The sequence below is a fragment of the Botryllus schlosseri genome, chromosome 10 (assembly GCF_051294905.1).
Source record: "Botryllus schlosseri isolate E-star chromosome 10, Bs_hap1, whole genome shotgun sequence".
NCBI lineage: Eukaryota > Metazoa > Chordata > Ascidiacea > Stolidobranchia > Styelidae > Botryllus > Botryllus schlosseri.
In genome coordinates, this window is record NC_137245.1 from 18,401,916 (window position 1) to 18,427,781 (window position 25,866).

General features: G+C 40.2%; 2 protein-coding genes across 3 annotated transcripts; both read left to right on the forward strand.

Annotated features, from left to right (window-relative positions):
* The first annotated feature begins 4,022 nt into the window (after positions 1-4,022).
* On the forward strand, positions 4,023-13,429 carry LOC145448560 (uncharacterized). Its single transcript, XM_080326972.1, has 7 exons — positions 4,023-4,373; positions 4,882-5,024; positions 6,123-6,199; positions 6,272-6,402; positions 7,427-7,474; positions 7,995-8,090; positions 12,960-13,429. Exons 1-6 carry the CDS (start codon positions 4,310-4,312, stop codon positions 8,063-8,065), a joined length of 534 nt encoding a protein of 177 aa, XP_080183098.1. The 5' UTR covers positions 4,023-4,309; the 3' UTR covers positions 8,066-8,090; positions 12,960-13,429.
* A 143-nt stretch (positions 13,430-13,572) lies between these two features.
* On the forward strand, positions 13,573-24,996 carry LOC145448557 (uncharacterized). 2 transcript variants are annotated; one of them, XM_080326965.1, is made up of 9 exons: positions 13,573-16,666; positions 17,800-17,939; positions 19,889-19,965; positions 20,042-20,172; positions 22,096-22,164; positions 22,240-22,380; positions 22,440-22,595; positions 23,315-23,437; positions 23,536-24,996. In XM_080326965.1, exons 1-9 carry the CDS (start codon positions 16,606-16,608, stop codon positions 23,601-23,603), a joined length of 966 nt encoding a protein of 321 aa, XP_080183091.1. In that variant the 5' UTR covers positions 13,573-16,605; the 3' UTR covers positions 23,604-24,996. The 2 variants fall into 2 exon arrangements, with proteins under 2 accessions (XP_080183091.1, XP_080183092.1); XM_080326966.1 differs by lacking the exon at positions 22,240-22,380.
* Positions 24,997-25,866: the final 870 nt, after the last annotated feature.

Below are 25,866 nucleotides of genomic sequence, written 5' to 3' on the forward strand. Positions count from 1 at the left end.
AAGAATTATCATGGTGCGAAACACCGTCAAAATCGACATATACCAGCAAAGGTCGAGTCAACGCATATCACGGTCACCGAGTTCAGATATAGATACGATTGTTACATCACACCTTAAGGGCGACAGGCATAGTTGCCCCACTTGCTCGGCCATTTTACGAATAGGAGAGAGTAAATCACCGTTTCTTTATTGTGCGCGGCTTTGAGAGAATAGATAGTGAAAGTATAGAGATTGTAGGATGGAGTGACGACTGATTTAAATGCCTAATTAGTATTCATCCGCGCCATATTTTGTTTGCGTGATTTTTCAGCAATTATCTCGTAAAAATGGATATTTATGGTATTATTGCCCATAATACTATAAATATGAGATATTATACCGGCATTAGTGCATTGATATACCGAAATATCTATATAAGTTGAACTACTCTATTTACACTGCGCGCAATAATATTTTCAACTCCCTTTAGATTGGTCACGCTCCGCTTTGCGGAGGTAGCTACCCATTGTTACGTGTACCATTAATAATCCCACATGGAATTCAGACGGTGGAAAGTTGAGTGTTCGGTTGGTTTAATGCAGGGGTCGCCAACTCAAAATGGGTCGCGGGCCACTTTTCAAAATTTCTTAAGGCCGCGGGCCGCATGACTTCAATATCGAGATTAACATAGCCAACGCAGCTTAACAACTACGTATGATAACTATACGTAAGTACAATGCTGTGCTCTCTTACATGAGCGATGGGCATAGTCACCCAAATATTTTATTGAACAAACACAAATGCAACAAAAAATATCCTGCTCATCAATTTCATTATGTTTTGAACTATGAGCTGCGCACGATATCTTACAACACTCTGTAGCAACTAAAACAGGGGTAGGGATCCGTTTCGTTATTCCCTGCCGCATTTCGATTACTCATGCATGTAGCCCGCTCTCGCATTATGGTGCATAGTGGTAATAAACAAACTGGGGCCAAATATCCACGTAAAACTCACCATGCCCATTGTTGGTATACATTCCAGACCAATATATGTATGCATATCGGCTTATTATGGGCACCGAGGTCGTGAATATAGTCATGTTGTAAAGAGCGACGGGGCTTCGCACTGTAGTCGCGCGAAGCGCGAAAAAAATTTCATTTTCATGAGTGAATTTCATCATTTATTATTAGTATAGTTTCACATATTACCATCAAATATTCATCCTTTCTCGGCCCATGTGATCAGATTCACCGGTAGAGTTTATGCAGGGGGTGTCTTCAAAAACATAAAAGAAGTTATTAATGCTGTGGTGCATCTTTGGATAGGCCAATTAGAATTTTCGTTATAGTGGAAATATATTGGATTCGCCCAAATGCAGACCTACCAGAAAAAAATAATTCGAGATGAGGAGAACACAATTAAAAATTAGTATTTCTTTATGGGGTGCATCATTTTTCTCTACTGTTCGCATCTGTACTGTGGGACTCAGATTACAAAGGACGCTGCTATATTAAAATCCGAAATCAAATCGCCTTGAAGTACGCGTAGCGAGAAGAAAATTTCAAGTATAATTCAAACCTCACATTAATTAGGGAGTCAATTCGTAAATTCAATTTGCATAATATTGAAAGCCGCCAACACGTCCTAATTGAATTGAGTGTCGACGACCGCATAATTTTTCTTCTACTGCCGCAGATTGGCCGCCCCAGGATTGGAGAATCGATATTCGGGTTAGTTATGGACAGTGGACACGGTACGACGATAGCCTATTTGCTGGAAAACTATATCCTCGTAAAGCATGGTCTATTGGAGAGCTCGAAGTCGTTTATCAAGCCTCCCGGTCTTGGCAGTGGTGGGCCATTGCACGCCAAGGCAATATGCCCATTCATATCAGCAAATTATTCCTCCATATAATGATATTACCATGCCGAACTGAAGGAATAGTGATATTGGGCACAGTAGAATGGCTTACTTTGAACAACAACAACAATATGTTTAAACTGAAATCAATTTCGGCATTTCGAAATGGTTTACTGACCGTTCTTCCAAAATTTCTCCAAATCATGCCGCGGGCCGCAAAATAAGACCTCGCGGGCCGCGGGCCGCGTGTTGGTGACCCCTGGTTTAATGTATGGTTGCCCTACCTCGCCCAGACATTGCTTCATTGATCATTTGCTACCATCGTTTAATTTTTCTTCTATTTTATTTTTTTAACTACTGTAACTTTTTTTACAGCCAGACTGTTTAGAGTCAAGTTATTGTTATTTATTATCAAGTTACGATATTGATCTTTTGGATGTAGTGATAATCTTTTCGTCGCTTTTTTTCATCCGCTTTCCGTGTAGGCTATTCGTTTTTTTTCATCGGTTGCTTATGCACAGAAAATAGTTTGGGCAGTTTTGTATCGGTATCAGCGGCTTTCAACGGCCACTCAGTTACCGCATAAAGCCTTATCAATTATAGCATTGTCTACGAGTTTACGGGATTCGGACATAGTCGGCCGCGGAGAGTTTATCGCTGAATAAGGCATTGCGGGAAATTGATTTTAAACGTGTTCTGGGTGGAGACCAGTTGTGAAATTTTTATAGTGAGAACATATTGATGCTTCCTCGTAACATGCCAAATTTGAAACGTCTAGCTAGAATATTTCCACCCTTTTTCGGCACTCAAATTCGTCCATGTATTTCCGAAATCGCCTATACTTTTACATGTAAAATAGGACAATCGGACTCTCGCGAATGGAATTTCACTCCGCAAAGTCAAGCGTGACGAATCTAAACTAAGAACAATGGGTCGTCGCTCCATCCTACAGTCTCTATAGTGAAAGCTTGTTATGAGCGCTACCGGGGCAAGCCCCGGCTAGGCATTCACAAAGCGAAAACACAGAAGAGAATTCGATTTTCGCAGAGACTTCGCTATGTATGGGCATTTGTTAGCGAAAGCACAAGAATAATGCGGGTTTCGCCGTGATCTCGGTATATACTGATTGCTGTGCGTCTATAAATGGTCAAATTGTTATTGAACATAATTTTAGGTGGGGCAATGCCCCAGTTGCCCTATAGGACGAGCCGCCACTGGGAATAGCCCAAATAGGGTTGACCTCGTTGTGATGACCTGTTCTTTTCTTTTAGTTCTGAAATCACGGTCCACGATCCAAAAAGTTCAAGAACCACCAACTTTAAGCAGAGGAGAGTCGTCAGCAATATGAAATTACATATAGCCTGAATCGCGATTTCAAATCTTGCGAGAGTCGGGAGTGGACTGCCATAGAACTTTGTGCATACTCTCCGATTCATACATGAAACCAAATAAAGTATTTCGTCGCAAGCAACCACTCCCAACGATCCCACCTAAGCGCAGTATGTGGGCGATATCTTTTAAGTGTTCCGTTCACACAAAGTTAAGGGCCGTGAAACAAAATGAGGTTAGCTAACTGAGGCGTCAAAAAGAAAACGTTAACGAACAGTCGGAACCGGAATATATGATACAGCACCCAATGCAGAGACATACAATCGGATCAGATAAATTACTTTCGCATGAAGCATAAAAGATTGAATGTGTGAAGCGAATTTGGTAATTTGTTCCACGAGGCGACTTTCATATGTTCATAAACTCTTACTGTGCAGGGGATTTCTTGGAATATTCAGTCATTTATTAACGGACGTTGGATATCAATCAAATAGGCTGGCTAATTGCTGAACATCTGAAGTTAAACCGTCGAAATATATTCGGTACACATATTTGTATCACAGCTGCTTGTTTTTATCCTAATAAATAAATCCAGTCCGTTAGCAAATATTATTATAAAACTGCCGATCTTGAAAACAGTTGAATTATAGAGGATGTAGGATGGAGTGACGACCCATTGTTCTCCGTTTAGGCTGGCTACGCTTGAATGATTAGGGACGACGCGCGTCGCCAAGGTAAATAATGTCATCTGTAGTAGTGAAGTCTCACTTTTTGAATGGCATTTTATTCTACTCTACGACGATTTTCTCCATTCATTTAAATAGAACAATGGGTCGTCACTCCATCCTACATCCTCTATAGTTGAATCAACAATGTAGAAGTTTCAAGGCTCGCTTTATTATGGACCTGCGTTTCGCTTGTCCTTCTGGCGGTTTATATCTTTTGCAAGACTTATGTGAACTCAAGATCGCAGGAATGAGTACTTAGAAAGTCGGTCGTATTATCAAAATAACTTGGTAGCCTTTGTTGAATTTTAGACACTGTATACTACTATAGACTGTGTAGATACTGTCCCGTAGCGATATTATTGCATCATTCGAAATCTTGACCTGCAACAGTTATTTATTTTGGATGCGCTATGTCATACTTAGCCACTCGCATGTTTTTGTTAGCAGTAATCCGGTATCAAGCACATGGACAATGTAAGTTGCTAAACATTTAAGCCATAAGAGGGTGTAAATCTCCATAATACCTCCGAGAAACATTTTACCAGCAGAATAGCCTGTATCTGGGAGGTAGATAAATCAAAATTTGCAGACAGCACTGCAACATTTTCAAAGCTGATAATACGTCAAAGCGGTACTGTGCTCTAAATATAATCTGATCTCAAATTTGAGTTGAAATTTAGGTCGATAATACAAAGAAACTGTCTCTTACCATAACGAGGGAGTTTAGTTACATTAAGTAGGCGTTCGGTATCGACGCTCAATGGAAGGTTGGTACCGGTCACACGCTTAAGACACAATATATTATATGGCCGACTGAATGTCGTGCATTGCGTGCCAGTACCGTGCGGCGCGCGCCTACTTAAATTTATCGCTACAAGCCGCCATAGCGATGGTATCGTAAGACACAGTTCCGTCATAACATCGGCTGATAACCACTTAAAAAAGCGGCAGCTTATTCATCTCATTTTCGATTCGTCTTCAGCATGCTCATGGGATTTCACACAACCTGATGTCGATGGCGACGGCGAGTACGTAATATCGAGCGGGGATTCTGCTACATTTAACGTTCTGGTTACAGGCGAGGTCATGACAAATGCTGATCGTGTTACGTGGAAATACAACAATGTGAGTAATGTTACGTTCTATGCCTAGGGGCCCCGTAATCTTTTTTTTCTCGTCACGCCCACATTTCAACTACTTTTATTGCGTACGACTACATGCCAGCGGAGAGCCGTAAATGACCCCCTGAATGTGAAATGTCCATGTTAAATTGACCGACTATACTGGGGGACGTTGTATATTTTTGTCCCAAATGTTTGTGCGGCATATAGACCGGGTCATGAATGTTATGCACACGCACCATAAATCCCCCATATTTGGCTCCATTCTTACCAGTAGAAGCGAAGTTTGTAGTATAAAATTTTGGATTCGGAAAAATAGCAGTTATTCACCGTAAATACTATGATTTGAAATCTTGAATCCTAAAATTTTGAACATCAATATCATCAATCAATTTTATAATTATTTTTATCAAATAAATCTAATACTTCTTTCTCGTATAGCAATGCTTCTATCCAAAATTGGCGTGCAACGTTTCTTTAGGCAACCTATCAATTTTATCAAGTAATAGCAAATAGAATTTGAAAAACAAGTTATTTTTGAACAGCCCTAGTGTAGGCTAACACATCATACATGGAGGTAGGCAGGGAGAATTAACGAATCACAACAAGAGTCCCATCGATCAAGTCGAAGTTCGTGCTTGCCTCGAGCATGTTCTAGCTTGGGTCCTCAGAATCGGTATAAGGCCGTGGTTCTCAAACTGGGGGGGCGCGCCCCCCTTGGGGGCGTGAAAGCATCTGAAGGGGGCGCGAAGCAGCGGTTTACCTCCAAATTCATGCATGTTTCTCTCTATATAGCCCGAATTTCATAATTTAGAATTATCTCATCAACAGTCATAGCCTTCCATGGCATCAAACTATCTGTCGGGGTTGCTAGCATCCCAGTTGGATTTTGTGATATGACGATAAGTGGCGCGCGAAATTTTTCACTGTCATAAAGGGGAGCGTGTCTAAAAAAAAGTTTGAGAACCACTGGTAGGAGGGTTGAAGTACGGCAATTATACGGTGATGGCTGAAAGTATATCACGCTGATACGTTCTCGTAGGCCTACCATGAATTGATTGGGCTTCCTGTATGCGATAGCGTTTTCTCATACTTTTCCCAGACGGATCTTTCAGTCCTTCGGTATTCTAGTACAACAGGATTTATCGAACTGCTTGTAAATCCAAGAGGGAGAGCGAGGTATGATTCTACAATGCTAGCTATACTTACATAGAAATAATTGATGAACTTCACCATAACATTCCATCACAGCTCAGAGCGTAACAACCATAGTCTGATTATTCCATTTATCAATGAAATTGACGACGGCGCTCGTATCACCGTCATCAGCGGTGGTTGTACTGTTAATGATGTATCACCAACCATCACACTTCGAATATCATGTGAGTGATTTTTTTAGGAATTGCCAACATTCTGTTACGCGATTATGCGATTTAATTTCAAGCCTGCATTGCATTAATCACTTTTTATTATTATCTCAATTCTGCCGAGGACCACAGAAACGTGGCCTCATTGGCACCCGTGACGACCATGGTAAAGGATATGGCATTCCGTTCTTCAGGATCGTTATAAAGTTGAAAATGATATTGTCCTGTGATAGTGGCGCAAACCACAAGCGTAATGGCCATTGCACCGCCGATTGCTCGATGAGCAAGGAGCAGGAGCATGAGCATTCTCACTCTCACCCTCGCAGCTCACAGTGCGGCATCGTTGTTTTAGAGATGGTATTGTTGCGTCGAACTGCCAAACTCGTCAAAATGCAAAACCCGAGGCTGATTTTGGGTGGTTCCATGCAGGGGCACCAGCAGAATAAAATTTATATGCACGTTATCAGTACCGCAGTAGCTTTCGATTGATACCCATATTTCATCAAATTTCGCGCTTGGCCGAACGGGGAGATGACGTAACCCAAACGCAGTGAGCCGTACGATTGAGCTGTGTCCACATCCACGCCACATTAATACACTATGGTTGAATTAACATAGACAGTGTTATCAGTAAAAATATAGTTCGTCGATTCAGTACATTCAGTAGTGGGCTGTCGGAGTAGCTATATTCCCTCACCATATGATTCGCACAGATATGTCAAAAGTGGCTATGAATATAATAATGCTGGCGAGCAGGGCATGGTATGATATAAAATGGAAAATTCCCAGATTCCATACCCTCTTCACGCGTTCCATGCCATACTTACAATTTCCCATACCATAGCAACATTTTTCCATACCATATTTGATACTTTTTCCATACTTTCGCTGTTACCTAACCTCTCAGATAATATTCTATTTCTGATGCGTGGAAACAAATACTATAATTAATTTGGGTGAAATTAACCATTTAACATGCCCCGATGACCATTATTTAGTTAGGTCCATTCTTACATATACTTATACTTATACCTTGCAGCCAGCACCACAGCCAGCACTACAACCGTCAGCGGGTCGTCGACAGCGGGTAAGTTGACTTGTCCACATGACTTGAATACATCAAAATCGTTTAGTTTTATTCATTAATATAATTATCAGAGAAATAGTGAGTGACACTTTTCCCCTGTAATGAGGCCAGTTCCGTCACGGACTTGAAGGTAAGGACGTTATACTAAATTGGGGGCAATTACGTTTACAACATATTTTCGATCACTTAGTCATATCTATGCGTGGGGTATACTATGCATTCCGATACCCAAGTTACAAATTCTAATTACTGATTCGTTCTTCTGTTGATATGTGTACGAGAGATTGCAGCGTTGCTGTTTTTTAAAGTCGGCACACAAAAATAATTTCTCTACATATGATGGTCAGCTAGTGTACGGCAGTACGGCAGTACGGCAGGTGCAACAGATAGAGATGTTCCAAATGCAGAAACAACAGCTGTTGCATTTACGACAACCAATGCATCGCATCAACTGTATATGTGATGCAACAGAACTTCTGAACAAACTTTCATAATCAGGAGACTCGTTATTTTACAACAGGAGCTACGTGTTGGTTCATCATCCTTATGCTTCGGACGACCTACGAGTGGACTAACAATCTACTCGTTTAGATCAATTTTGAAAATGCTGAATAAGGTAGGTCGGTAATAATAATGATAGACAAACGATCGTTACTATACCCACATTTCTTTGCACTTTAATTAATATTATTCATAAGTTCGATACACGACACCACAAGGTCTGATACAATGAAAAGAGGTCCATAGAGACCATAGAGTTATATGATTACAGAAGGCTTGCATATTGCACCACGAATTACAAATCAAGAAGTCGCATGCCAATGTTAGCCGTGTACAGTACAACACCATATCATTGGTTTTATATGGTTCAGTGATTTCGTATCGAGAGTGATTAATTCTTTCTTATGGTATTCCATTCTCTGACTTCATCATGTAGGGGGCTGCGTAATGGTATCGTATCTGGCGTCATCTGGCTTGTTTGGAGTGTCATTCTTTGTAATGTTGATGTAGCTGCAGTAATTTAGCTTACCGCTTATCCTTCGTGAATGTGAAGATATTGTGCAGTCATTTGGAAATTATTTGTAATTATTTTAGGGTTACCATGCGTCCTCTTTTAAGAGGATTTGTCCTCTTTTTTAAAACTTTTTGAAAGTGTCCTTGGAGGATGCCCAAATGTCCTCTTTTTTGAGATTTTGTCCTCTTTTTTGAGAATTTTGGTTAAATATTATAGGGCAAAATTAGACTGAGATACAGTAAATCAGCAAAATCAGCACTAAGTAACGCTCCGGCGGCTATTTCGGGAGCTGAGCTGGAAAGCTGACCTTTTTTTTTCTGTCAGCCGAGCACGAAGTGGGAAACACTTACCAGTTTTTCAGGATTTTCCTCCGGTATTTCAACACCGAAAATTTTGAAAAAGTGTGCTCTTTTCAGATTTCCAAAATGTGGCAACTCTAAATTATTTCTATTAATTGTAGCGACTATGCTGGTTTAATGTCAGTGCGCTGGTTTGGGCAAGGCCGAACAAGTACTCCGAACAGTCCATGAGCAAGCAATTATTATTATAATTATTAGTATTGTAAAACAGTCAAACTCACAGCGGCGCTAATCACCTATGAAGGGTTGGTGTGCCGCGGTCTGTAATTACCACAACTGTTACAAAGTACTTTGAAAGTTACTTAAGCGTGGATAAGACGGATGCAAGTAATCAAAACAAGGAGGCATGTGGTGGAAATGCCATGACCTGTTACACTGCACAAAATAGTGGAGGTGATATGTGGGGCGAGGCATATAGCAAATCGTTCCTCCAAAGAGTGTATTCATGTATTGCTAATAGCAGGATATGATGGTTCACTTCGTGAGCATGCTAGGAAAATTTTCAACAACCTACGGAATAGCGTTACACAATCAGTTTCAGGTGGTCTTAACATCGAGCGCTGTGTGCTGATATATTTGCGTTGGTCGCGCGATACTATGTCGGACATTCGTGTTGTGGCTAGCGTTGGGACCCCGTGAAATCCCGATCCCGGGATCAAGGGCGTAGCCAGAAAAAATATTTTTTTGGGGTGGGGGGGTGGGGGGGGGGGGGGGGGGGGGCGAAAAATTCGATGACGTAAATGAACGTTAAAGATAAAGTAAAATAGCTAAAAACGATGGACTTGGGCCCTTATTGGATGATTAACATAACATCTGTGGCGATCGTTATATATATATATTCCATACACAGACATGATGTGATAGTACGGCGATTGTGGAAAACCCCGACGACTACTCCTTCGCGGGCTGATAGAAGTCAAAGAGTCGGGATGGGGGGGGGGGGGGCGCTTAAGTATACATCTTGAACTATAATATGTTCCATATGAACTACATATGAATGTTGGTGAACTTTTTTTACTCTTCCGATAGGAGTGAAAACAATACTTATATTTATACGCATCGACATCAATAACAATTATGACATGAAGTCTTCTGATGGATACCCGACCTAGCCGCGCGAAATATTGCACATTATATAGGACGATCTACGAAAAATGTGGCTCTACCCTGGCTACGCCAATGCGTCGGAACTGATATTTTAGTCGTCAAAATCCCAAATTTCGCGGTCAAGTTAAACAAAATTTGGTTATTTGGTTTTGGTAATTTATTTTTTGATAATATTAGTAATTTCGAGAATTAACCCGCAGGTCACTCAAAACCTTCTCGCGGGCAACGGGTTGGCCGCCCCTGTTCTAGAGAATGTGCAGAACGTAATTTTTTTGGATAAATGAAGGAATAATTTGATCAATAATATTGGTGCATTTGTATGAACAAGTGGTGTCCATTCTTATCAATTCGTTGAAGCACGGTTAGTTCGTAACCTCTGGTACAGATTGACGCTATACTTTAAAGATTGAAATCGCTGATACAAATCAGACCAATTAAAAAACCTCCTTTGATCAGACTCGTTCAATTTCCAATTATCAGTTTTTAACGTGAAGTGGTGATATTTTCTTGTGCCATGCAGTCGCATTTATGTTGGAGGGGCCTGATTGCAGGGACAGGATCATTAGGCGCCATGCAACCATTTAAGCACCCGAAAATGTTTCTCGAAGGCTTTTGGAATACACGGGTCGGTTTTATGGCCGACAATCATTTTAGGAGCGCACTTTGCGGAGTCGCATGTAGCCTACTTTATATATCTTCGTGTGTCCCGGAACGGAAGTTGCCGGAGTCAACAGTTCCCAACCCCCATACTGAACTGACACTCCTAAAGACTTAATCAACCCAACAACCTCGGGCTACTCTAGTGTATCTACTGGTACTGTTGTATTTTCACAATAGAGAATGCAGCTAAACTCTATAATGGGTATTTGCGGAAGAGTTTGTGATACCGATGATAAAATCAAGACATGAATGGACAAGAAAGCGCGCGAAGCGCGAAGAAAAATTTTAGGGTACATACATCTGCCCCAAATACTGTAATATGTATTCATTTTACGAAAATTTTCCCAAAAATTGGGGGGGGGGGGGGGGGCGACCGCCCCTTTCGCCCCTCCCTGGCTACGCCAGTGCCCGGGATCCAAGGATTTGAAGCAATCCCGATCCCGGGATTTGTGAACAGCATCTACCAAGCTTACGTAGCGTCATATGTCAGTTTTTGGTAATAAAGCAGTGTCACAAACTCGACCGATTGATCAAAACATTGTTTTTTAACCTTACGTCCCTGCAGCGCCCCTTTTTGAAAATGGCCTACGTCTGGCGCCTCCCTCCATATTTTAAGGATATTTCGCCAACAAATTACGAATCCGTCTAAGCAATGATACTCTTGATCAGTGGTTCCTAACCATTTTGAATGTCGGAGCCGCATTTCAAACTTCAGAGTATACGTAGGGAGCCGCATCAAAACACTCGAGTAGACTATATACTTATAACGAAAATTTTAAAGGTAGCTAATAACCTACCTCTAAATCTCACCATTTAGCAAACTCAAAAGCATGTACATGTACATTAGGGCTGTTCAAAAATAACTTTTTTTCCTGAATCTTGCTGGTTACTTGATTAAATCGTTAGGTTGCCTTAAAAAACGACGCATACCAAATTTGAATTCATTCCGACAAATGTTCGCGGGTTACGTAGAGTTAGAAAATTTTGGATTTGCCCAAAAACGCAAAAAAAAATTTTTCTCAAATTTTTTTGCCAACCCCATGAAATTGTTCGGCTGTCTTCAAAAACTATGCAAAACAAATTTGACTCAATTCCAAGCCGTAGAAGCGGAGTTATTCCAGTTTTACGGTGTGAATTCTTGGATTATCCACCAATCAAGGATAATCCCAGAATTATCGAATAAAAACTGAAATAACTCCGGTTCTACAGCTTGGAATTGAGTCAAATTTGTTTTGCATAGTTTTTGAAGACAGCCCAACAATTTCATGGGGTTGGCAAAAAAATTTGAGAAAAATTTTTTTTTGCGTTTCTGGGCAAATCCAAAATTTTCAAACTCTACGTAACCCGCGAATATTTGTCGGAATGAATTCAAATTTGGTATGCGTCGTTTTTCAAGGCAACCTAACGATTTAATCAAGTAACCAGCAAGATTCAGGAAAAAAAGTTATTTTTGAACAGCCCTAATGTACATATACTTCTTCAGATTGTATATCTGTTATTTTAGCATTGGTAGACGCAGATTGGCAAGTGCTATACATTGAAATAAATTGAACATGCATTCATTACTACAAACATACTATTTTGTTGTTATGCGATAGCTCTTCATCTTCATACATTCCAGCACTTGATACACAAGTTTGCAGTGGATTATTCGCTGAATAATATTGGACTTATTGTTATTTGACCATGAGCTGTTATTTTGATGTTAGTAAAATTCATTTATCCGTGCGTTTGACGCTAGTCTGCAAGAATTCTGTTTCTCTGTTTTCAGAAGAGGCCTTGGACTAATATCCCTCATTTCAGCCTTCATATACAGAAATTGCTTATAACTATTTATGTAAACAAACAACAACTCTCGTCCATTATATTTTTGTGGCATATTTAGAGGTCACTCAGAGCCGCAAGCCGCGGTTGGGAATCACTGCTCTTGATGCTCTCATGTTTTGAGTCAATATTACACGGAATACATGTTGTTTATGTAGCTTGTATGTATGTGTATTTTAATATTTTCCTAATCCCGGGAAATCCCGGGATTGAGAAGCGAAAATCCCGGGAAATCCCGATCCCGGGATTTCAAATTTGATCCCGAAGTCCCAACCCTTGTGGCGTTGGTATAGTTGGCCAGACACTGAGAAGTGACCAAAATTGATCCGATACACGGACTTGGCAATTTGCATAGCTTCATCAAAATTATTGGTGTTTAAAATAGAAATGATATGGGGAAGCTACACATTGCCAAGTATGGATTTATATTATATAGAATTATACATCGATCTATATATTGAATCCACTAAAGAGCGGCATGTAATCTTAAGAGTTGAAGCTGATGTTTGTTCTTTTTCAGTTTGAAGATTGTAAATATATAAAGAGAGATGCATAACATATGCATTTAACAAGTACACGCACTGGAAGATTGCGATGTCCCGAATGAAAGGCATGCTGTCAGCCATTGTTGTTACTAATTCGCGGCTGAAATTTTGTGACAAATGCGTTGTAGAATTACGTATAGTTGAACGTTATTTCAAATCTTACTTTACACTTACAGCAATGCATAACTCTCCTTTTGTGGATAATTATCATCTAAATTGGTGAAGGTGTTTTTGTTTACCTATGTATAATGAGAAAATGTAGAGTGTCGCACTGTCCTTTATCATGGTCGGGTCAACATAGATTAATGCAACATTTGGTGGCGTAAATCACATACATCTATATATTTTCCATTTTTATTCTATGAAATATCTATAGTTGTAGCATTTTGATAGATCGCATGAGTTAAAGTTCTTTCAAAATTATACACTTGTGGCAATGTTGGGATTTCCTGTGCAATTGCGTGCAGATGGTTTCTCGAGTTACTGCACATTATGGCTAGGTTTTAGCAAGAAAAAAGACGGGATGGGTGACCACTGATGACGGACAATAACGGGTCTAAAACCTTAACCCATGGTGGTTATCAAACTTTTTAAGATTAATTACGCAACGGTCTCCTAGCAAATGGCTCGCTGTCCGGTAAAATCCAACACAAAACAAAGTGCTTATGATATCACTGTGACGGGTACAGCTGATTCTATGCGACCAATTCAGCAATTTTGTTCCGTTTTCTGCAACGCAACCCTAATATTGTTAATCACATTAAACTGGTTAACATTCATTCCCCAAACACGTTGATCTTATTCCCCGTGGTGCGATCACATAACCCTTTACTCAACACCACCATTTATTCATCCGATTCTCCACAAACACATACAGCAACCTCTACGTAGCAAAAGACCGGTATTGCGCGTAGCTGGAACAGCTAACGAAGTATACGCAATACTCAGCTCTTTATTTCCATATGATTACTATGCACCAAAATCGGGAGTTTTAATGTCTCCGGATGTGGTTTCTTCCGATATTTAGAGCAGATAATTATAAATCCCAAGTCAGACGGTGAAATCTATGCATGATGGGGGTCTCGCGGGTTATATTCAAACGCCCCCTTTTCAATAATTACTATGTTGAAGAATGCTGTTATTTCGTGAAATCGGGCAATGATTGCGGCCAAAGTGCCAAAGATATTTGAATGGTTTCTGGGTATTTTGGGGCTGTCGAGTCGGAAAATGACATTAGTTTCATTGAATTGGCTCTATTTTTCGAGATATTGATATTTTTTATTAAAAAAAAAATAAAGTAAAACCGTTAACTTGAGTAACAGAAATATCCGTAATATGGATATAGGAAATGTATCTTAAGCCAGTGCAATACTCATTCTGGATCAGATACTCCAATATGTCTATTTACTATTGTCGCATCACATTACTTCAGAAAAGAAAGACATTGAAAACACTCCATTTTGGACAGCACAAGTTATTTAGCTGCAGCCTATATACAGTATGTTGCTGTACTGTATATCTCTACCGTTTTGAGTGATTTCCTCAGCTTTCTGCAAACTGTACAGCACAGAAAACCAGACGACCAGCTAAAGGAAGCACCTTTCTGAGACTGAGAAGCATGCGATTCCAAATTCGCATATTTAATATTATTTTCCCTCGCGTCGCAAAAAGGGCGGCTGGTCACAATGATTAGAATCAAAAGGCGCAAGATAATAGGTACTGTCGAAAATAGCAAATTATCAATTTTTTGTAAAACTAGGGTCACATAATTAGACATCTGAACTTTCCTCATCATTCATCATAATCATATGTAATGTCACAATGAGCAATATACTATAAATCGACTCGACGCCTATATTAGTCTATTCGGAATCGAATCATCTAATCGATTTTGCCGAACCCTAGTCGCGATTCGCACAACCTGCTATATCAACTCAGATATGGAAAGGAAAGGACGTTATGTATTTTTGTCCTTGATGTTTTTGCGGCATATGCACCGACTCATGATATACATACATACACACGATCTGTGCATATGCATATGCATACCATGAGCGCATGATGTGCATTGTGCAATGTGCATGTGCAATTGTGCATACGCCACTAGACATTGGACAAGGAAGGTACAGATATAGCCTTGTAGGGCTTTCTAAGTCTTGCACCACTCCTCCATGCTATCCCGGTGATGCCGAGCGCCAAGCGGGGAAGTTATGGATACCAGTGTAACTAATCACTAATCAAGTATTTGTTCTGATCCGGCCGGGAGTGGAACCTACGACCTAACGATCAGGAAGACGGACGGACGCTTCACCATTACGTTACCTTGTCGGAGTATGTTCATTGTTCATGTATGGGTATGATAGCGACACAGGTAGGTGTACTATAGCGAAAATAGTGCACACTTGAAGGGTGGTACAGGAAAACTGAACCTAACTCAGCATTCTGTCGTGGTTATAAATCCTTCGTGCCTATACGTGCATACCGTCTTACGTCCCTATTTGCAAGCGTCATTTGGATTAAAATTTTGTGTCTGAGTTTGAGGTAGCTTCTGGTCTCGTGTAGCAGGGGTGTATGTATATCTACACCCGTTTATCGCGGATGGTACATTGGTGTGAACACACACTTTGTTCGCTAAGAGTGTAGGCCTACAAATTTAGGTGGTAGATTATCTACGCTATAGTCGTGCTACATGCTACGCTATATATTAAAATGGATGTAATATAATATGCCGCAATTGTTACATGTGTAAAATAACTTCTTCACGTTGTTGAAATATTGGGGTTATTTATAGCATTGAGGAAATTCGATGTTGCATGACGAATGGATACGTAACGAACTCTCCGTGACTACTGACTGTATGTTGGCTTTCGCGGTTGTCTTCGGACAGGGTTACGCTTATTTGCGCTGGGTACATTCTCCTTTGTCGTAAGATGCTTATTGTCGTGGAGCTACAAAAATGACGTAACGACGACGTTGTTTATCGGAAGTAACAGTATTTACCAGTCTTGTTGATTCTGAGCGTTCAAAACTGTCATTGTTTGGCGTAGTTAATGTCACTTTATAGTACTCTCCTCTGAACCACGCTATCCCTGCTTACCATTTTCGGATACCTACTGTTTAGTTACGGTACTAACTGCGAACGGCTGGGTAGCAGAGATCTTGCGAAGGCATCAACCCGTCTAGCGCTGGTGGATCTGTTCAGTTTGATCAAGCGTTTAGCGTGACGGAAGGCAGACATCGCTTTTCAAGTTGCTCAGGCCGGTATCGCCCAAGGGTTTGGATATTTGTGGCATAAATGAGGAAAGCCATATTGTGACTCGCAGTTACTGTAATATTCCAGGCATCATATAGACATATAGTAGCGTCAAAGAGCTGACATATAGGGCAATAGCGTCAAAGAGCTGCAGAGAGCTAGAATTTTTAGTAAACATTGCCAAATCATGCAGTCAGATAAACCATAAACTACTTTAGCTTGATGTAGGCGTAAATAAACGTAAGCGTGTCATGACGAATTGCTATTTTGGTCTAATTTTCAGTGAATATTTTCATCAAAGTTTGATACTGAAGCTGTAGTATAGTAATAAATATTTTCTCGGAACCAGCAAGAGCTTTTTAGGAGATATGGCATATGCAGCCATACTTATATTATCGGCGGCAATCATATATCAAGCACACGGACAAAGTAAGTTGATGAACGTCTTATTCGAAACTTTGTCCGTATAGAGATGGTAATTGGTAGGTTCATCCTTACTAAGCTTTCATTACATAGAGATATACTTTTGTGTAATAGTCCTTATCTGGAGAAGTTGTCAATCGAAATCTGGCGACTGCTCTGGAGAATTGTTACGACAACTCGTACGCCGATCTTTTAGTGTGCGGAATACCATAGCGGTACGCATTACAACTGCGACTTCAATAATCGCGAGATAGAGTCCGGCCGAGGTCGGCTCCAGAATCGCTACATGAGTGTTACAGGCACCTCCCAAGCATCCGACCCGCGTAAGGGGTGCCCTACAAATGTCGTCCACGAAAGTGGATCGCACTAAAAGTCGTCAGATCAGGAATCGTAATAAAGAGAATTGCTCTGGTCTGTGGTCGGATTCAGCCTGTTCGAATGAAACAGTTGCACCAAATTTTCTGAGATCAACAGAACCGACTAGCATTACTGGGAACTTTCGATGACTTTATGTAACATAATCGGCTTAAATATATGACTTTTGTGATAGAACCGAGTAAAATAGTTTGGTTATACAATGCCTCCATAGCTCACTTGTACGGTGGCATCTAGTCGAGCCTAATCCTCATTATCCATCTTTCGTAAATCCATTTCAACTTGGCTAATTACTGCATATATTCCAGTTCGATACTATGAGGGATTTAGCGCGGACATTCTTTTAACTTGACTACATTGCCTTTAACATATTCCAACTATAGACGAGACGGAATGTTTACAAACGAAGATGCGAATGATGTCTTTTTGATCGCATTCATTTTTTCCCGTCATGGTTACAATTTTTCAAAATTCACCCCACGTTGGACCTTCTGATTTCAATCAGGCACGTTGTATTACCGCATTTATGCAGATTTTTCAATATATTTACCTGACTTCATTGTAATCTACAGTTTTCGTATGATGTTAAGATTGACCCTCGTTGGCCATCGGTAATTTTAGTTGTGCTTCGTATTCCATTTCATATATATATAGTATTGCCTTTCGCAACCGGCAAATTCACACTAATAAACTAAGCTGCGTTACTCCTATCCGAATTCGTTCCGATCTTGACATGGATATAAATATAACCATTTCATTTTTAGCATGCTCTTGGAACTTTACGCAACCATCCAACGTCACTGTAGACTACCTAATAGAGAGCGGGGAGTCAGCTTATTTCAACGTTTTGGTTATAAGCGAGGTCCTAACCAACGCTGATCGGGTTACCTGGAAATACAACGGCGTGAGTACTGCCTATATTGCATCGTATAACCGATCACATACTGGTATACACATTATATATTTCCACACAGAATAAATTGCGTTACTGTCACTGTCTTCGGTAAACACTTTTTACACTTCAATTCAACAATTCTGCAATTTGTCCGGCTTTCCGAGAGGTTCCGCAGTTTCTGTAAGTCAGGATCATAGGCTCCGCCGACGCCGAGATGAAAATTTGTGGGGCGTTAGGATTTCTTTTAAATCCCGAGAGGGCGTCATCAATATCCATTGTGACGTAGTGCAAACGAAATGACGTCGTATTGTTCAGTCAAAGAATTCAAGAAAACAGTCGCGTCATTCGCCCCCTAGCGGGCCCCACTATTATATGGGCGGTACGATAGACAAAGGTAATATAATCCGCTGATGTCACGGTTTTGAAACTCAGTGGCTGCGTGGTCATGTAGACCTAGTCAGAACCGCCGTCATTCGCAGACATGTAAATGTTGGTCTAATTGCTATTACCCATTCTGAGAAAATTTTGGTCTAAATCACCATACGCGTATAGCCAACTATCGCCTACATTCCGACATCCTGACGGCAATATCTGGACAGTAAAATTTACGGCGACCGCATACATATTTTACCCCAGGGCCGGCCAACCTTTTCAGCCAAAGGGCCACATTAGATTGACGAAATACTGCGCGGGCCACTTACTGCGCCAAGCGCGAAAATTTTTTGAAGTTCATAGGTCAATAATATTGTCACTTGACTATATTGCGGGCCTGCCGTATATCGCTGGGCTAAATTTGCGAGGGCTATTCGGCGCATGGACATATCCATATCGAAAACTGCGACCAACATGCGTCAATCTTTCCGTGCCTAGGTTTCATAGTCAACGATCTTACTGCGAGCGCAAACGCAAAGTCGCATATGTTGAACGACACTTTGTCCCGTAATCGCGAGTATAGTTAGACTCAAGCTGATACATCAGGCGTTCTTCCATTTTTACAAAAAGGGCAACAATATTAAAAACAAGGAATCGAGTGACAACATGTTGTGCTAAGCTTGCGGAAAATTTTTACTTTTGATAAATCTATCTCAAATTATTCTGCTTTATTGTAGTGTACGAAGATATATAGCAATATGTGACTGGCTGATGGATCTGTCAATGCCTCGGAACTGATATTTTAGTCATCACATCTCAAGCGTTGCGGCCAAACTAATCAAATTTTTGGTTGGCTTTGCAAGTTCACAATCTGTGCAGTCCGTTTTTGATATTAGAAATTTCGGAAATGACCTCGCGGGCCACTCAAAACTTTCTCGCGGGCCACATGTGGCCCGCGGGCCACGGGTTGGCCGGCCCTGTTTACCCGAACCCTCGTCCATGTCTTGTCTATAGACAAGTCGTGGTCACGGTGTTTGGAAGTTCCAATGCGATGTTACATTATCGGATTCGTAGTCACGATTAAGTTCACAGGACTCAACCTTTCACAGGAACTCAACCTTTCACGGACGTGCACCACCTCTTTGGTGTATGTGTTTGTGTATAGTATAAACGATACATTAGATATGTATGAATATTTTCTAGACTAGATCATAATGAGGCGAAGCCGAATGGCCATGATTTTAGGGAGCCATAAATGTAGTCGATTGCTGTAGCAATGTCAAGGGTTAAGTGGCGGTAATTTGTGTACTGAGTTCTGGAATTTGAGTATAAATTTTCAATTATTATTCAAACGCACACATTTCCTTCCTTAATAACAATAGAAAGCCTTTTTGGACAAAAATGAAAGTTTGTGGTTTTTATTCCGTCTTTGCTGACTAATTCGAGACGATATGTGTTCACTGTTCATACTTTAAATTCGGAGAGTTGTATTAAATTGCTCGCATTTCGTTCAGACGCATAATTCAACAACGGATGGGTCTAACCGGGTTGCATGTATGTGGTAGCGTTATTCATCTTTTTTTCAGACGGATATCGCTCTCCTTCGGTATTCTAGCACAGGAGAATTTGTCGAACTGCTTAGTAATCCAAGAGGATTAGCGAGGTATGATTCCAAAATGCCTACTATATATACATATACGAAGCAAATGTGGCGACATCATAATTACGTTCAATCACAGCTCAGAGCGCAACAACCATAGCTTGATTATCCCAGCAATCAACGAAACTGACGACGGCGCACAGATCTCCGTCATCAGCGGTGGTTGCACCGTTAATGATGTATCGCCAACCATCACACTGCGAGTAATATGTGAGTCGATAAAAGTTATTCATAAATTTGAGCAATCTGATTCGCGATTATCATTTCATGATTACGAGATCTGAGATGCTGTTCATGATACTAGATGAGTGCGTGTCACAGTTTCTTTCTGAGTTTCGAATCGCGAGATTCAGGTTTTATTCCGCCGAATAGTCCAGTCCAGAGGCTGTCAGTAAAGAAATGCTATTACTTTTTCGGAGTACGAAATTAGTTTTTGCCTAATTGCACTACATATACTGAAATCGTTGTGCTTTTAGACTACTTCACCTTCTACTTGAACAGTCTTTGGATTAAAAAATGAAAGTAGATTTGGGATAAGTTTGCATAACAGACATGAGTGAAATTGTTGGAGATGGTGTGAACGTGAGGTTCACGTTCATGTTCTGTGCGTGAACCTCAGAAATTTAGAGCTTCACGTTCACAAACAAACCTTGGTAGGTTCTGCACTGTGAACCTTTTTCATATATTACAATTTTCACGTCATTATAACATTCCTGGTTGAAATTTATTGCGTTTTAACTGCAGGCCACATTATGCATGGCCCTCGCTGGCAGCATAAAAAATCAACACTAAACGAGCATGCACCTTGACAATATCAAAAATGTTACTTGCTTTGTTACAAAAGTTTGCTCGAAATATCCAGCTTTCCGTTTGTGAATATTTAGTGACTCTCTGCTGGGAGCTTGACCCGCAATCACGGAACATCAAGAGCGAAATACCCTTGTCAGCGAAGGATGCTGCTTATTCAATTAATCAATGAAATTGGTATCGTTGTCTGATGTAAAAAATCTAGCATGGCGTACAGGTTCAATCCTAATTTCAAATGTTTATTGTGTCATAAAAAACAAGTCCGTGCGATTGGGGTGCTGGCTACTGCTGTTAACTAGTTATGGGGTAATATCGGTAGCAAGTATAGAAACCCGTTTTACACTCTGGTCAACATCAACTTAGTAATACTCAGACCCCGAATACATTGTCCGGTCTGGCCTAGACCGTTAAGACGCAAGCTTAAATTCTCATGCAAGACCTCGTCTAAATTGTTGGCAAAGCGACGGAAGATATTGATTTTATCGGATTATTATATCATTTGATTGCCCAGTTGATACATTTGGCGACGTTTAAAACGTCAATATGTACTCCAGCATTGTGGCATTATGTGGCATGAGTCGTCGCTAGGTATCGTGTACAGTGCATGTACAATGTACATTACTACTGGCTATCACTTCACTGAAATATAGGGTTGGAATTAGCAATATGACGTCACGTGACGTCATGAAGTTCACGTTCGCGTTCACACAGAACCTTGCAAAAAGGTTCGCGTTCACACGAACCTGAACCTTTCAGAGGTTCACACAATCCCTAGAAATTGTCATAAGAACCGCATGAAATAGCCCTTGTATCGCGGTAACCGAATATTTCAGGGATTCTACCTATTTGTAGTATATTATTTAGTCGCTTTACCATAATCGAGTAGATTTATCTCGCCATTTCGAAAGTATCTTGGGTTAACTGCTTAATGTATGTTACGACTTGACCAAATCTATTTTTTTTTAACATAACGATATTTTAAACCTTCCATTTCTACTCCCACTTGAAGTGCTTTCGACTGGTCTTGGAAATTCCCAATGAGTTGCAATTCACTACGTTACTTCTATTTCTACTTGACGAGTAACGCAAACTCCTTCGACAACCTTTGAGTGGATCCCTGATCGACAACGAACATTTTTATCAACTTGATTGCTCTCCGGATCGGCAATCGTTACCGCCCAACCTGCAGATGGCAAATCAGATACCTTATTAATCCATGGACAGTGGCCTACCTCTCATAATCTTTACGATTCGATTTATTTGATGTTTCCCATGGTTTTAATATGCTTAGCATGGATTTTCACAAGGATTTGTCCATATTTCCAGCCACATCTACAACTATCGCGCCATCGACAGCTACTAATGTCATATCAACAGAAACCACTCTGGTCACAGGTAATTCCGCTATCCGATTCAGTCACACATATCCTCATTGCATGCTTTGATTGAACCACATGGTACACATTTAAGAATCTGGAATTGCGACAACAGCAACAACAGCAGCAGCAGTTATTACCACTGCAGAAATTAGTACAATCGATGTTACAAGTACGAGTAGCGTTGTGTCGACAACAGATAATATTGCATCCACAAATAGTAGTTCGGTGACTGGTAGGTCAATTAATAAACTATTTTAGAGTGTTGCTTATCACTGGTTTTACTTGTTTCAGATACAGGAGGTTTTTTAACGACCCGTGAAACGCTTGCAGTTACTGATACAGCTCAAAGCGAGAACATTTCAAGCTACGAATCAACAATCGCTATAAATCAATCTGCTGTTACGAATGCTACGCAAGATGCCAATGGAAACGAAAATGCTATTGATGGTAATTTTATGTGAACATTGTCAGAGAGTAAATAAAAACCAATTACACTCGCCTGTCTATTGCAGAAAATGCCTGTCACGTAAATTTTGATTCCAAATTCTCTGTCCTAATATCTCTATCAATTACCTCTCATTTACTATCAAATTGTACATGCATGAATTTTATATTTATCTCACTTTTGGACCATGATCAATTTATCAGTGATGTAACCATGAAATCATTGATATACGCAAAGAGCACAAAACACAATAGAATCCTTCATTAAAAATAATACAAATCTGTAATTTCAGTGTCATCGATCATACTGAATCAGTGTTTTTTTTAAGGAATACATCATTTTTAATAGAACTGTGAAGCGTATCACAATTGGACGTCTGCACCTTCACTATTGCATACATAATTGTAAAACGTAGCCTGCTAAGATCACAAATGTCTTTCTGTTGACGTAAGAGGCTTGGATCGAAAGATGTTGGTAAAAACTCCTATTTTTGTCGCGCTCTAAAAAGTTAGGTAACCGTTGCTATATGACACAAGTATACTACTTGAATGTGCGGATGAGCGACCACCATATAGCTAACTGTGTAGAGATATACCAGTTATTTCATGTTAGTCGTTTCATGTTCGACAATATAATGAGACCTCTCCGTTGGGCAAAGTCAACAAGTACAATAATGTTTGCAGAACGCTAAATTACAGTTAGTGTAAATTTCTTATTACAGATCGACCGTGGTGGTTCGTTCTTGCCATTGTACTTCCAATATTTGTGTTATTACTCGCAAGCGTTGGGGCAGTCGCAGTAGCTCGCTATTACAAGTGCTGTTGTTTTGGAACGACCTCGAAAGGTTTGTATTTTGCGTGGCTGCTTTTGTTTGAGCGCTATTCAATGAATTGTAAATGCAGGGTATGGCGACAGGCCAGCGTTATTATCCCTTGGCTATAGTTTCAGATTCGGGAACTGCGGATCACGAGCATACGAGAGGAGCATCTATCGCGAATCAAACGCATTGAAATTCACATAGCTACTGTCGTGGATTGAAATCTTCAATGAGGCAATATAGACATTTAAAACACTGTGGCTAAATAGATTATTTTTTGTAACCTTTAAATACCTTCTTTTGATGAGCCTTATCACTAAACATGCTCTTAGATTTCTAACACGTACATTTTATGCTAAACGTTTTCGTTTAGTTGGATGCTGACCACTGCAATCTCGCCAATAGTATCGATTTTCAAAACCAACGATAGCAATTGAATGTATTATTCGAACTGTATCAGGTAATATGTGTAGGCCTATCTGATATGATGTATTTTTCATTATTTTAACAAATCTTGCCATACGCCCGTCCTGTGCGAAAAAATAAAGCTTTGTACTGAATCACGTTGCTATAGGTCGTCCTTGTAGACCGCCAGTGGTTTTTAACCTTCGTTAACGCGAGGAACACTTACACCAATCTGCAAGTCTTCGCGGAACCCCAAAGTCTAGCTGAGTCATAAAAATAAAAATCTACCTGATAACACATCTAGACTACGGTATACATCTAACACATAACTATAGATTACTGGCGCACAACTGTGCATCATGAACTGTGCATCAAAAGAGTGGTAAATGAAAATTAGTATTGACACCAAGCGAAAACCTTATAATGAATCAGTGTGACTTCTGCTGTTCCCATCCAGGCACCAGTTCAAAATGCGAAGCTTCATCTTGAAAAGTTCCATAGTATATCGTTCGGTTGAAACGCAACAGCGCGATAACAATTGCTTACAAATGACCTAAAACGTGTTGGTGATAAAAGTGGCATTTGAGAACGTCGGGGTGTCAATTTCTAACCCAGGCTCCTCTGTGTACGTCACTGCACACGACGTAGGCCTACCACCACTGCAGTCACAATTTGACTGCATGTTGCGCCTATACTTACCAGCACCCATATGTATAAGTGGGGTGTGTGTCTTGATCTTCAACGGAACCCCTAAGACCGACTCACGGAACTCCTGATCCATGGAACACCGGTTAAGAACCACTGGTGTAAACAGACATATTAGTTCAGTGCATGGGCACCATGAATATAGTAGAATGGCGCATTCAGCAATTTCCTTGCTTGCCGAATAAGTTCTAGCGGGACAGAATTTCGAAAACACTTATTCATAGCCCATGTATATATAATATAAAGATTAGTTCCGTTTCATTATACCAACATACAATCCTAATTATGCTCCCTATTTGTTATTTTTATATCCAACGTCATTACGATGATGCATATTACAAGTTACCACGTTGATTTGCATGTTGACTGGTGTCTATCAATTATAATAATAAATATTATTCGTCTTCATTAATCGTATGTATTATATTCCGATTTGTACATCACGTCGTTGCAATAAAAGCAATTTGAGACTATTATTCAAACATATCATATCGATGCACATGTGTGTGTTGCCATCATTTTTCATCCTCATCAAATTTCTTTTATTCCCAAAGTTATGGCAATTTTACCTCTCATAAAATCAATTTGTTCATGATTTGTGAATTATCAGCATCCGGTACGATTCCACTACGTACTACGTGCTATGTGCAATGTGCATTGGTATATAAGGAAAGTGCGAACGTTCGTTACGCGTTCGTTTTCGGCATGCGGAAGTGTTCGAATGAAATCACCTTCAGGCCACAAGTTATTCACGTCACTGCAAATTTAGACTCGGTCAAGTCAAGTCATTTGATCAATTGAATTGAGAAACTTGCAGATTCGACGGCTATATTGCAACGAAGCAAGCACAGTTATATGCAGCAACGAAGTACAAATCAGTGAAGAATAATAATACCATAGTGTCCTACAGTGGTGTGGCCCTGGAACTCCCAGAATCAGTCTTGTTAAGTCATTTTAGAGCAATCAGTCGAGTCAGGTCACCTCATTCGGAAAAGGTGACTCAAATAAGGCACGTCTGTTTACACTGTGGAATAACCGAGTTTATACAGTAGTCTTAACATCCTTGATCAAACTTTCTTGCATTTCAAATTTTTATCACACTCTTCATTATGCTGACAAAAAAGAAAGATTATTGAATAAAAAGCAGTGTCGTGAAAAGCTCTACTGAATCAATAGAATTTTGCCGTGTTAGAGTAACAACCCTACCAACTTGCTTCGGGTCTATTGGGGACCTGTTGTAAAGCCTTCGCACAGTTGTGAAACATGCTTGTATACATGCACACATACGAATGTTCCGTACCATGCATGTATCACTTGGTTGGGAATTACTTGTTTTGGTTATCTTA

Coding starts and splice junctions, on each gene's coding strand:
- LOC145448560 (XM_080326972.1), top strand. CDS start 4,310: ATGTCATACTTAGCCACTCGCATGTTTTTGTTAGCAGTAATCCGGTAT. Junction 5,025..6,122: donor TTACGTGGAAATACAACAAT/GTGAGTAATGTT, acceptor TACTTTTCCCAG/ACGGATCTTTCAGTCCTTCG. Junction 6,200..6,271: donor AATCCAAGAGGGAGAGCGAG/GTATGATTCTAC, acceptor ATTCCATCACAG/CTCAGAGCGTAACAACCATA.
- LOC145448557 (XM_080326965.1), top strand. CDS start 16,606: ATGGCATATGCAGCCATACTTATATTATCGGCGGCAATCATATATCAA. Junction 17,940..19,888: donor TTACCTGGAAATACAACGGC/GTGAGTACTGCC, acceptor TCTTTTTTTCAG/ACGGATATCGCTCTCCTTCG. Junction 22,381..22,439: donor AAATAGTAGTTCGGTGACTG/GTAGGTCAATTA, acceptor TACTTGTTTCAG/ATACAGGAGGTTTTTTAACG.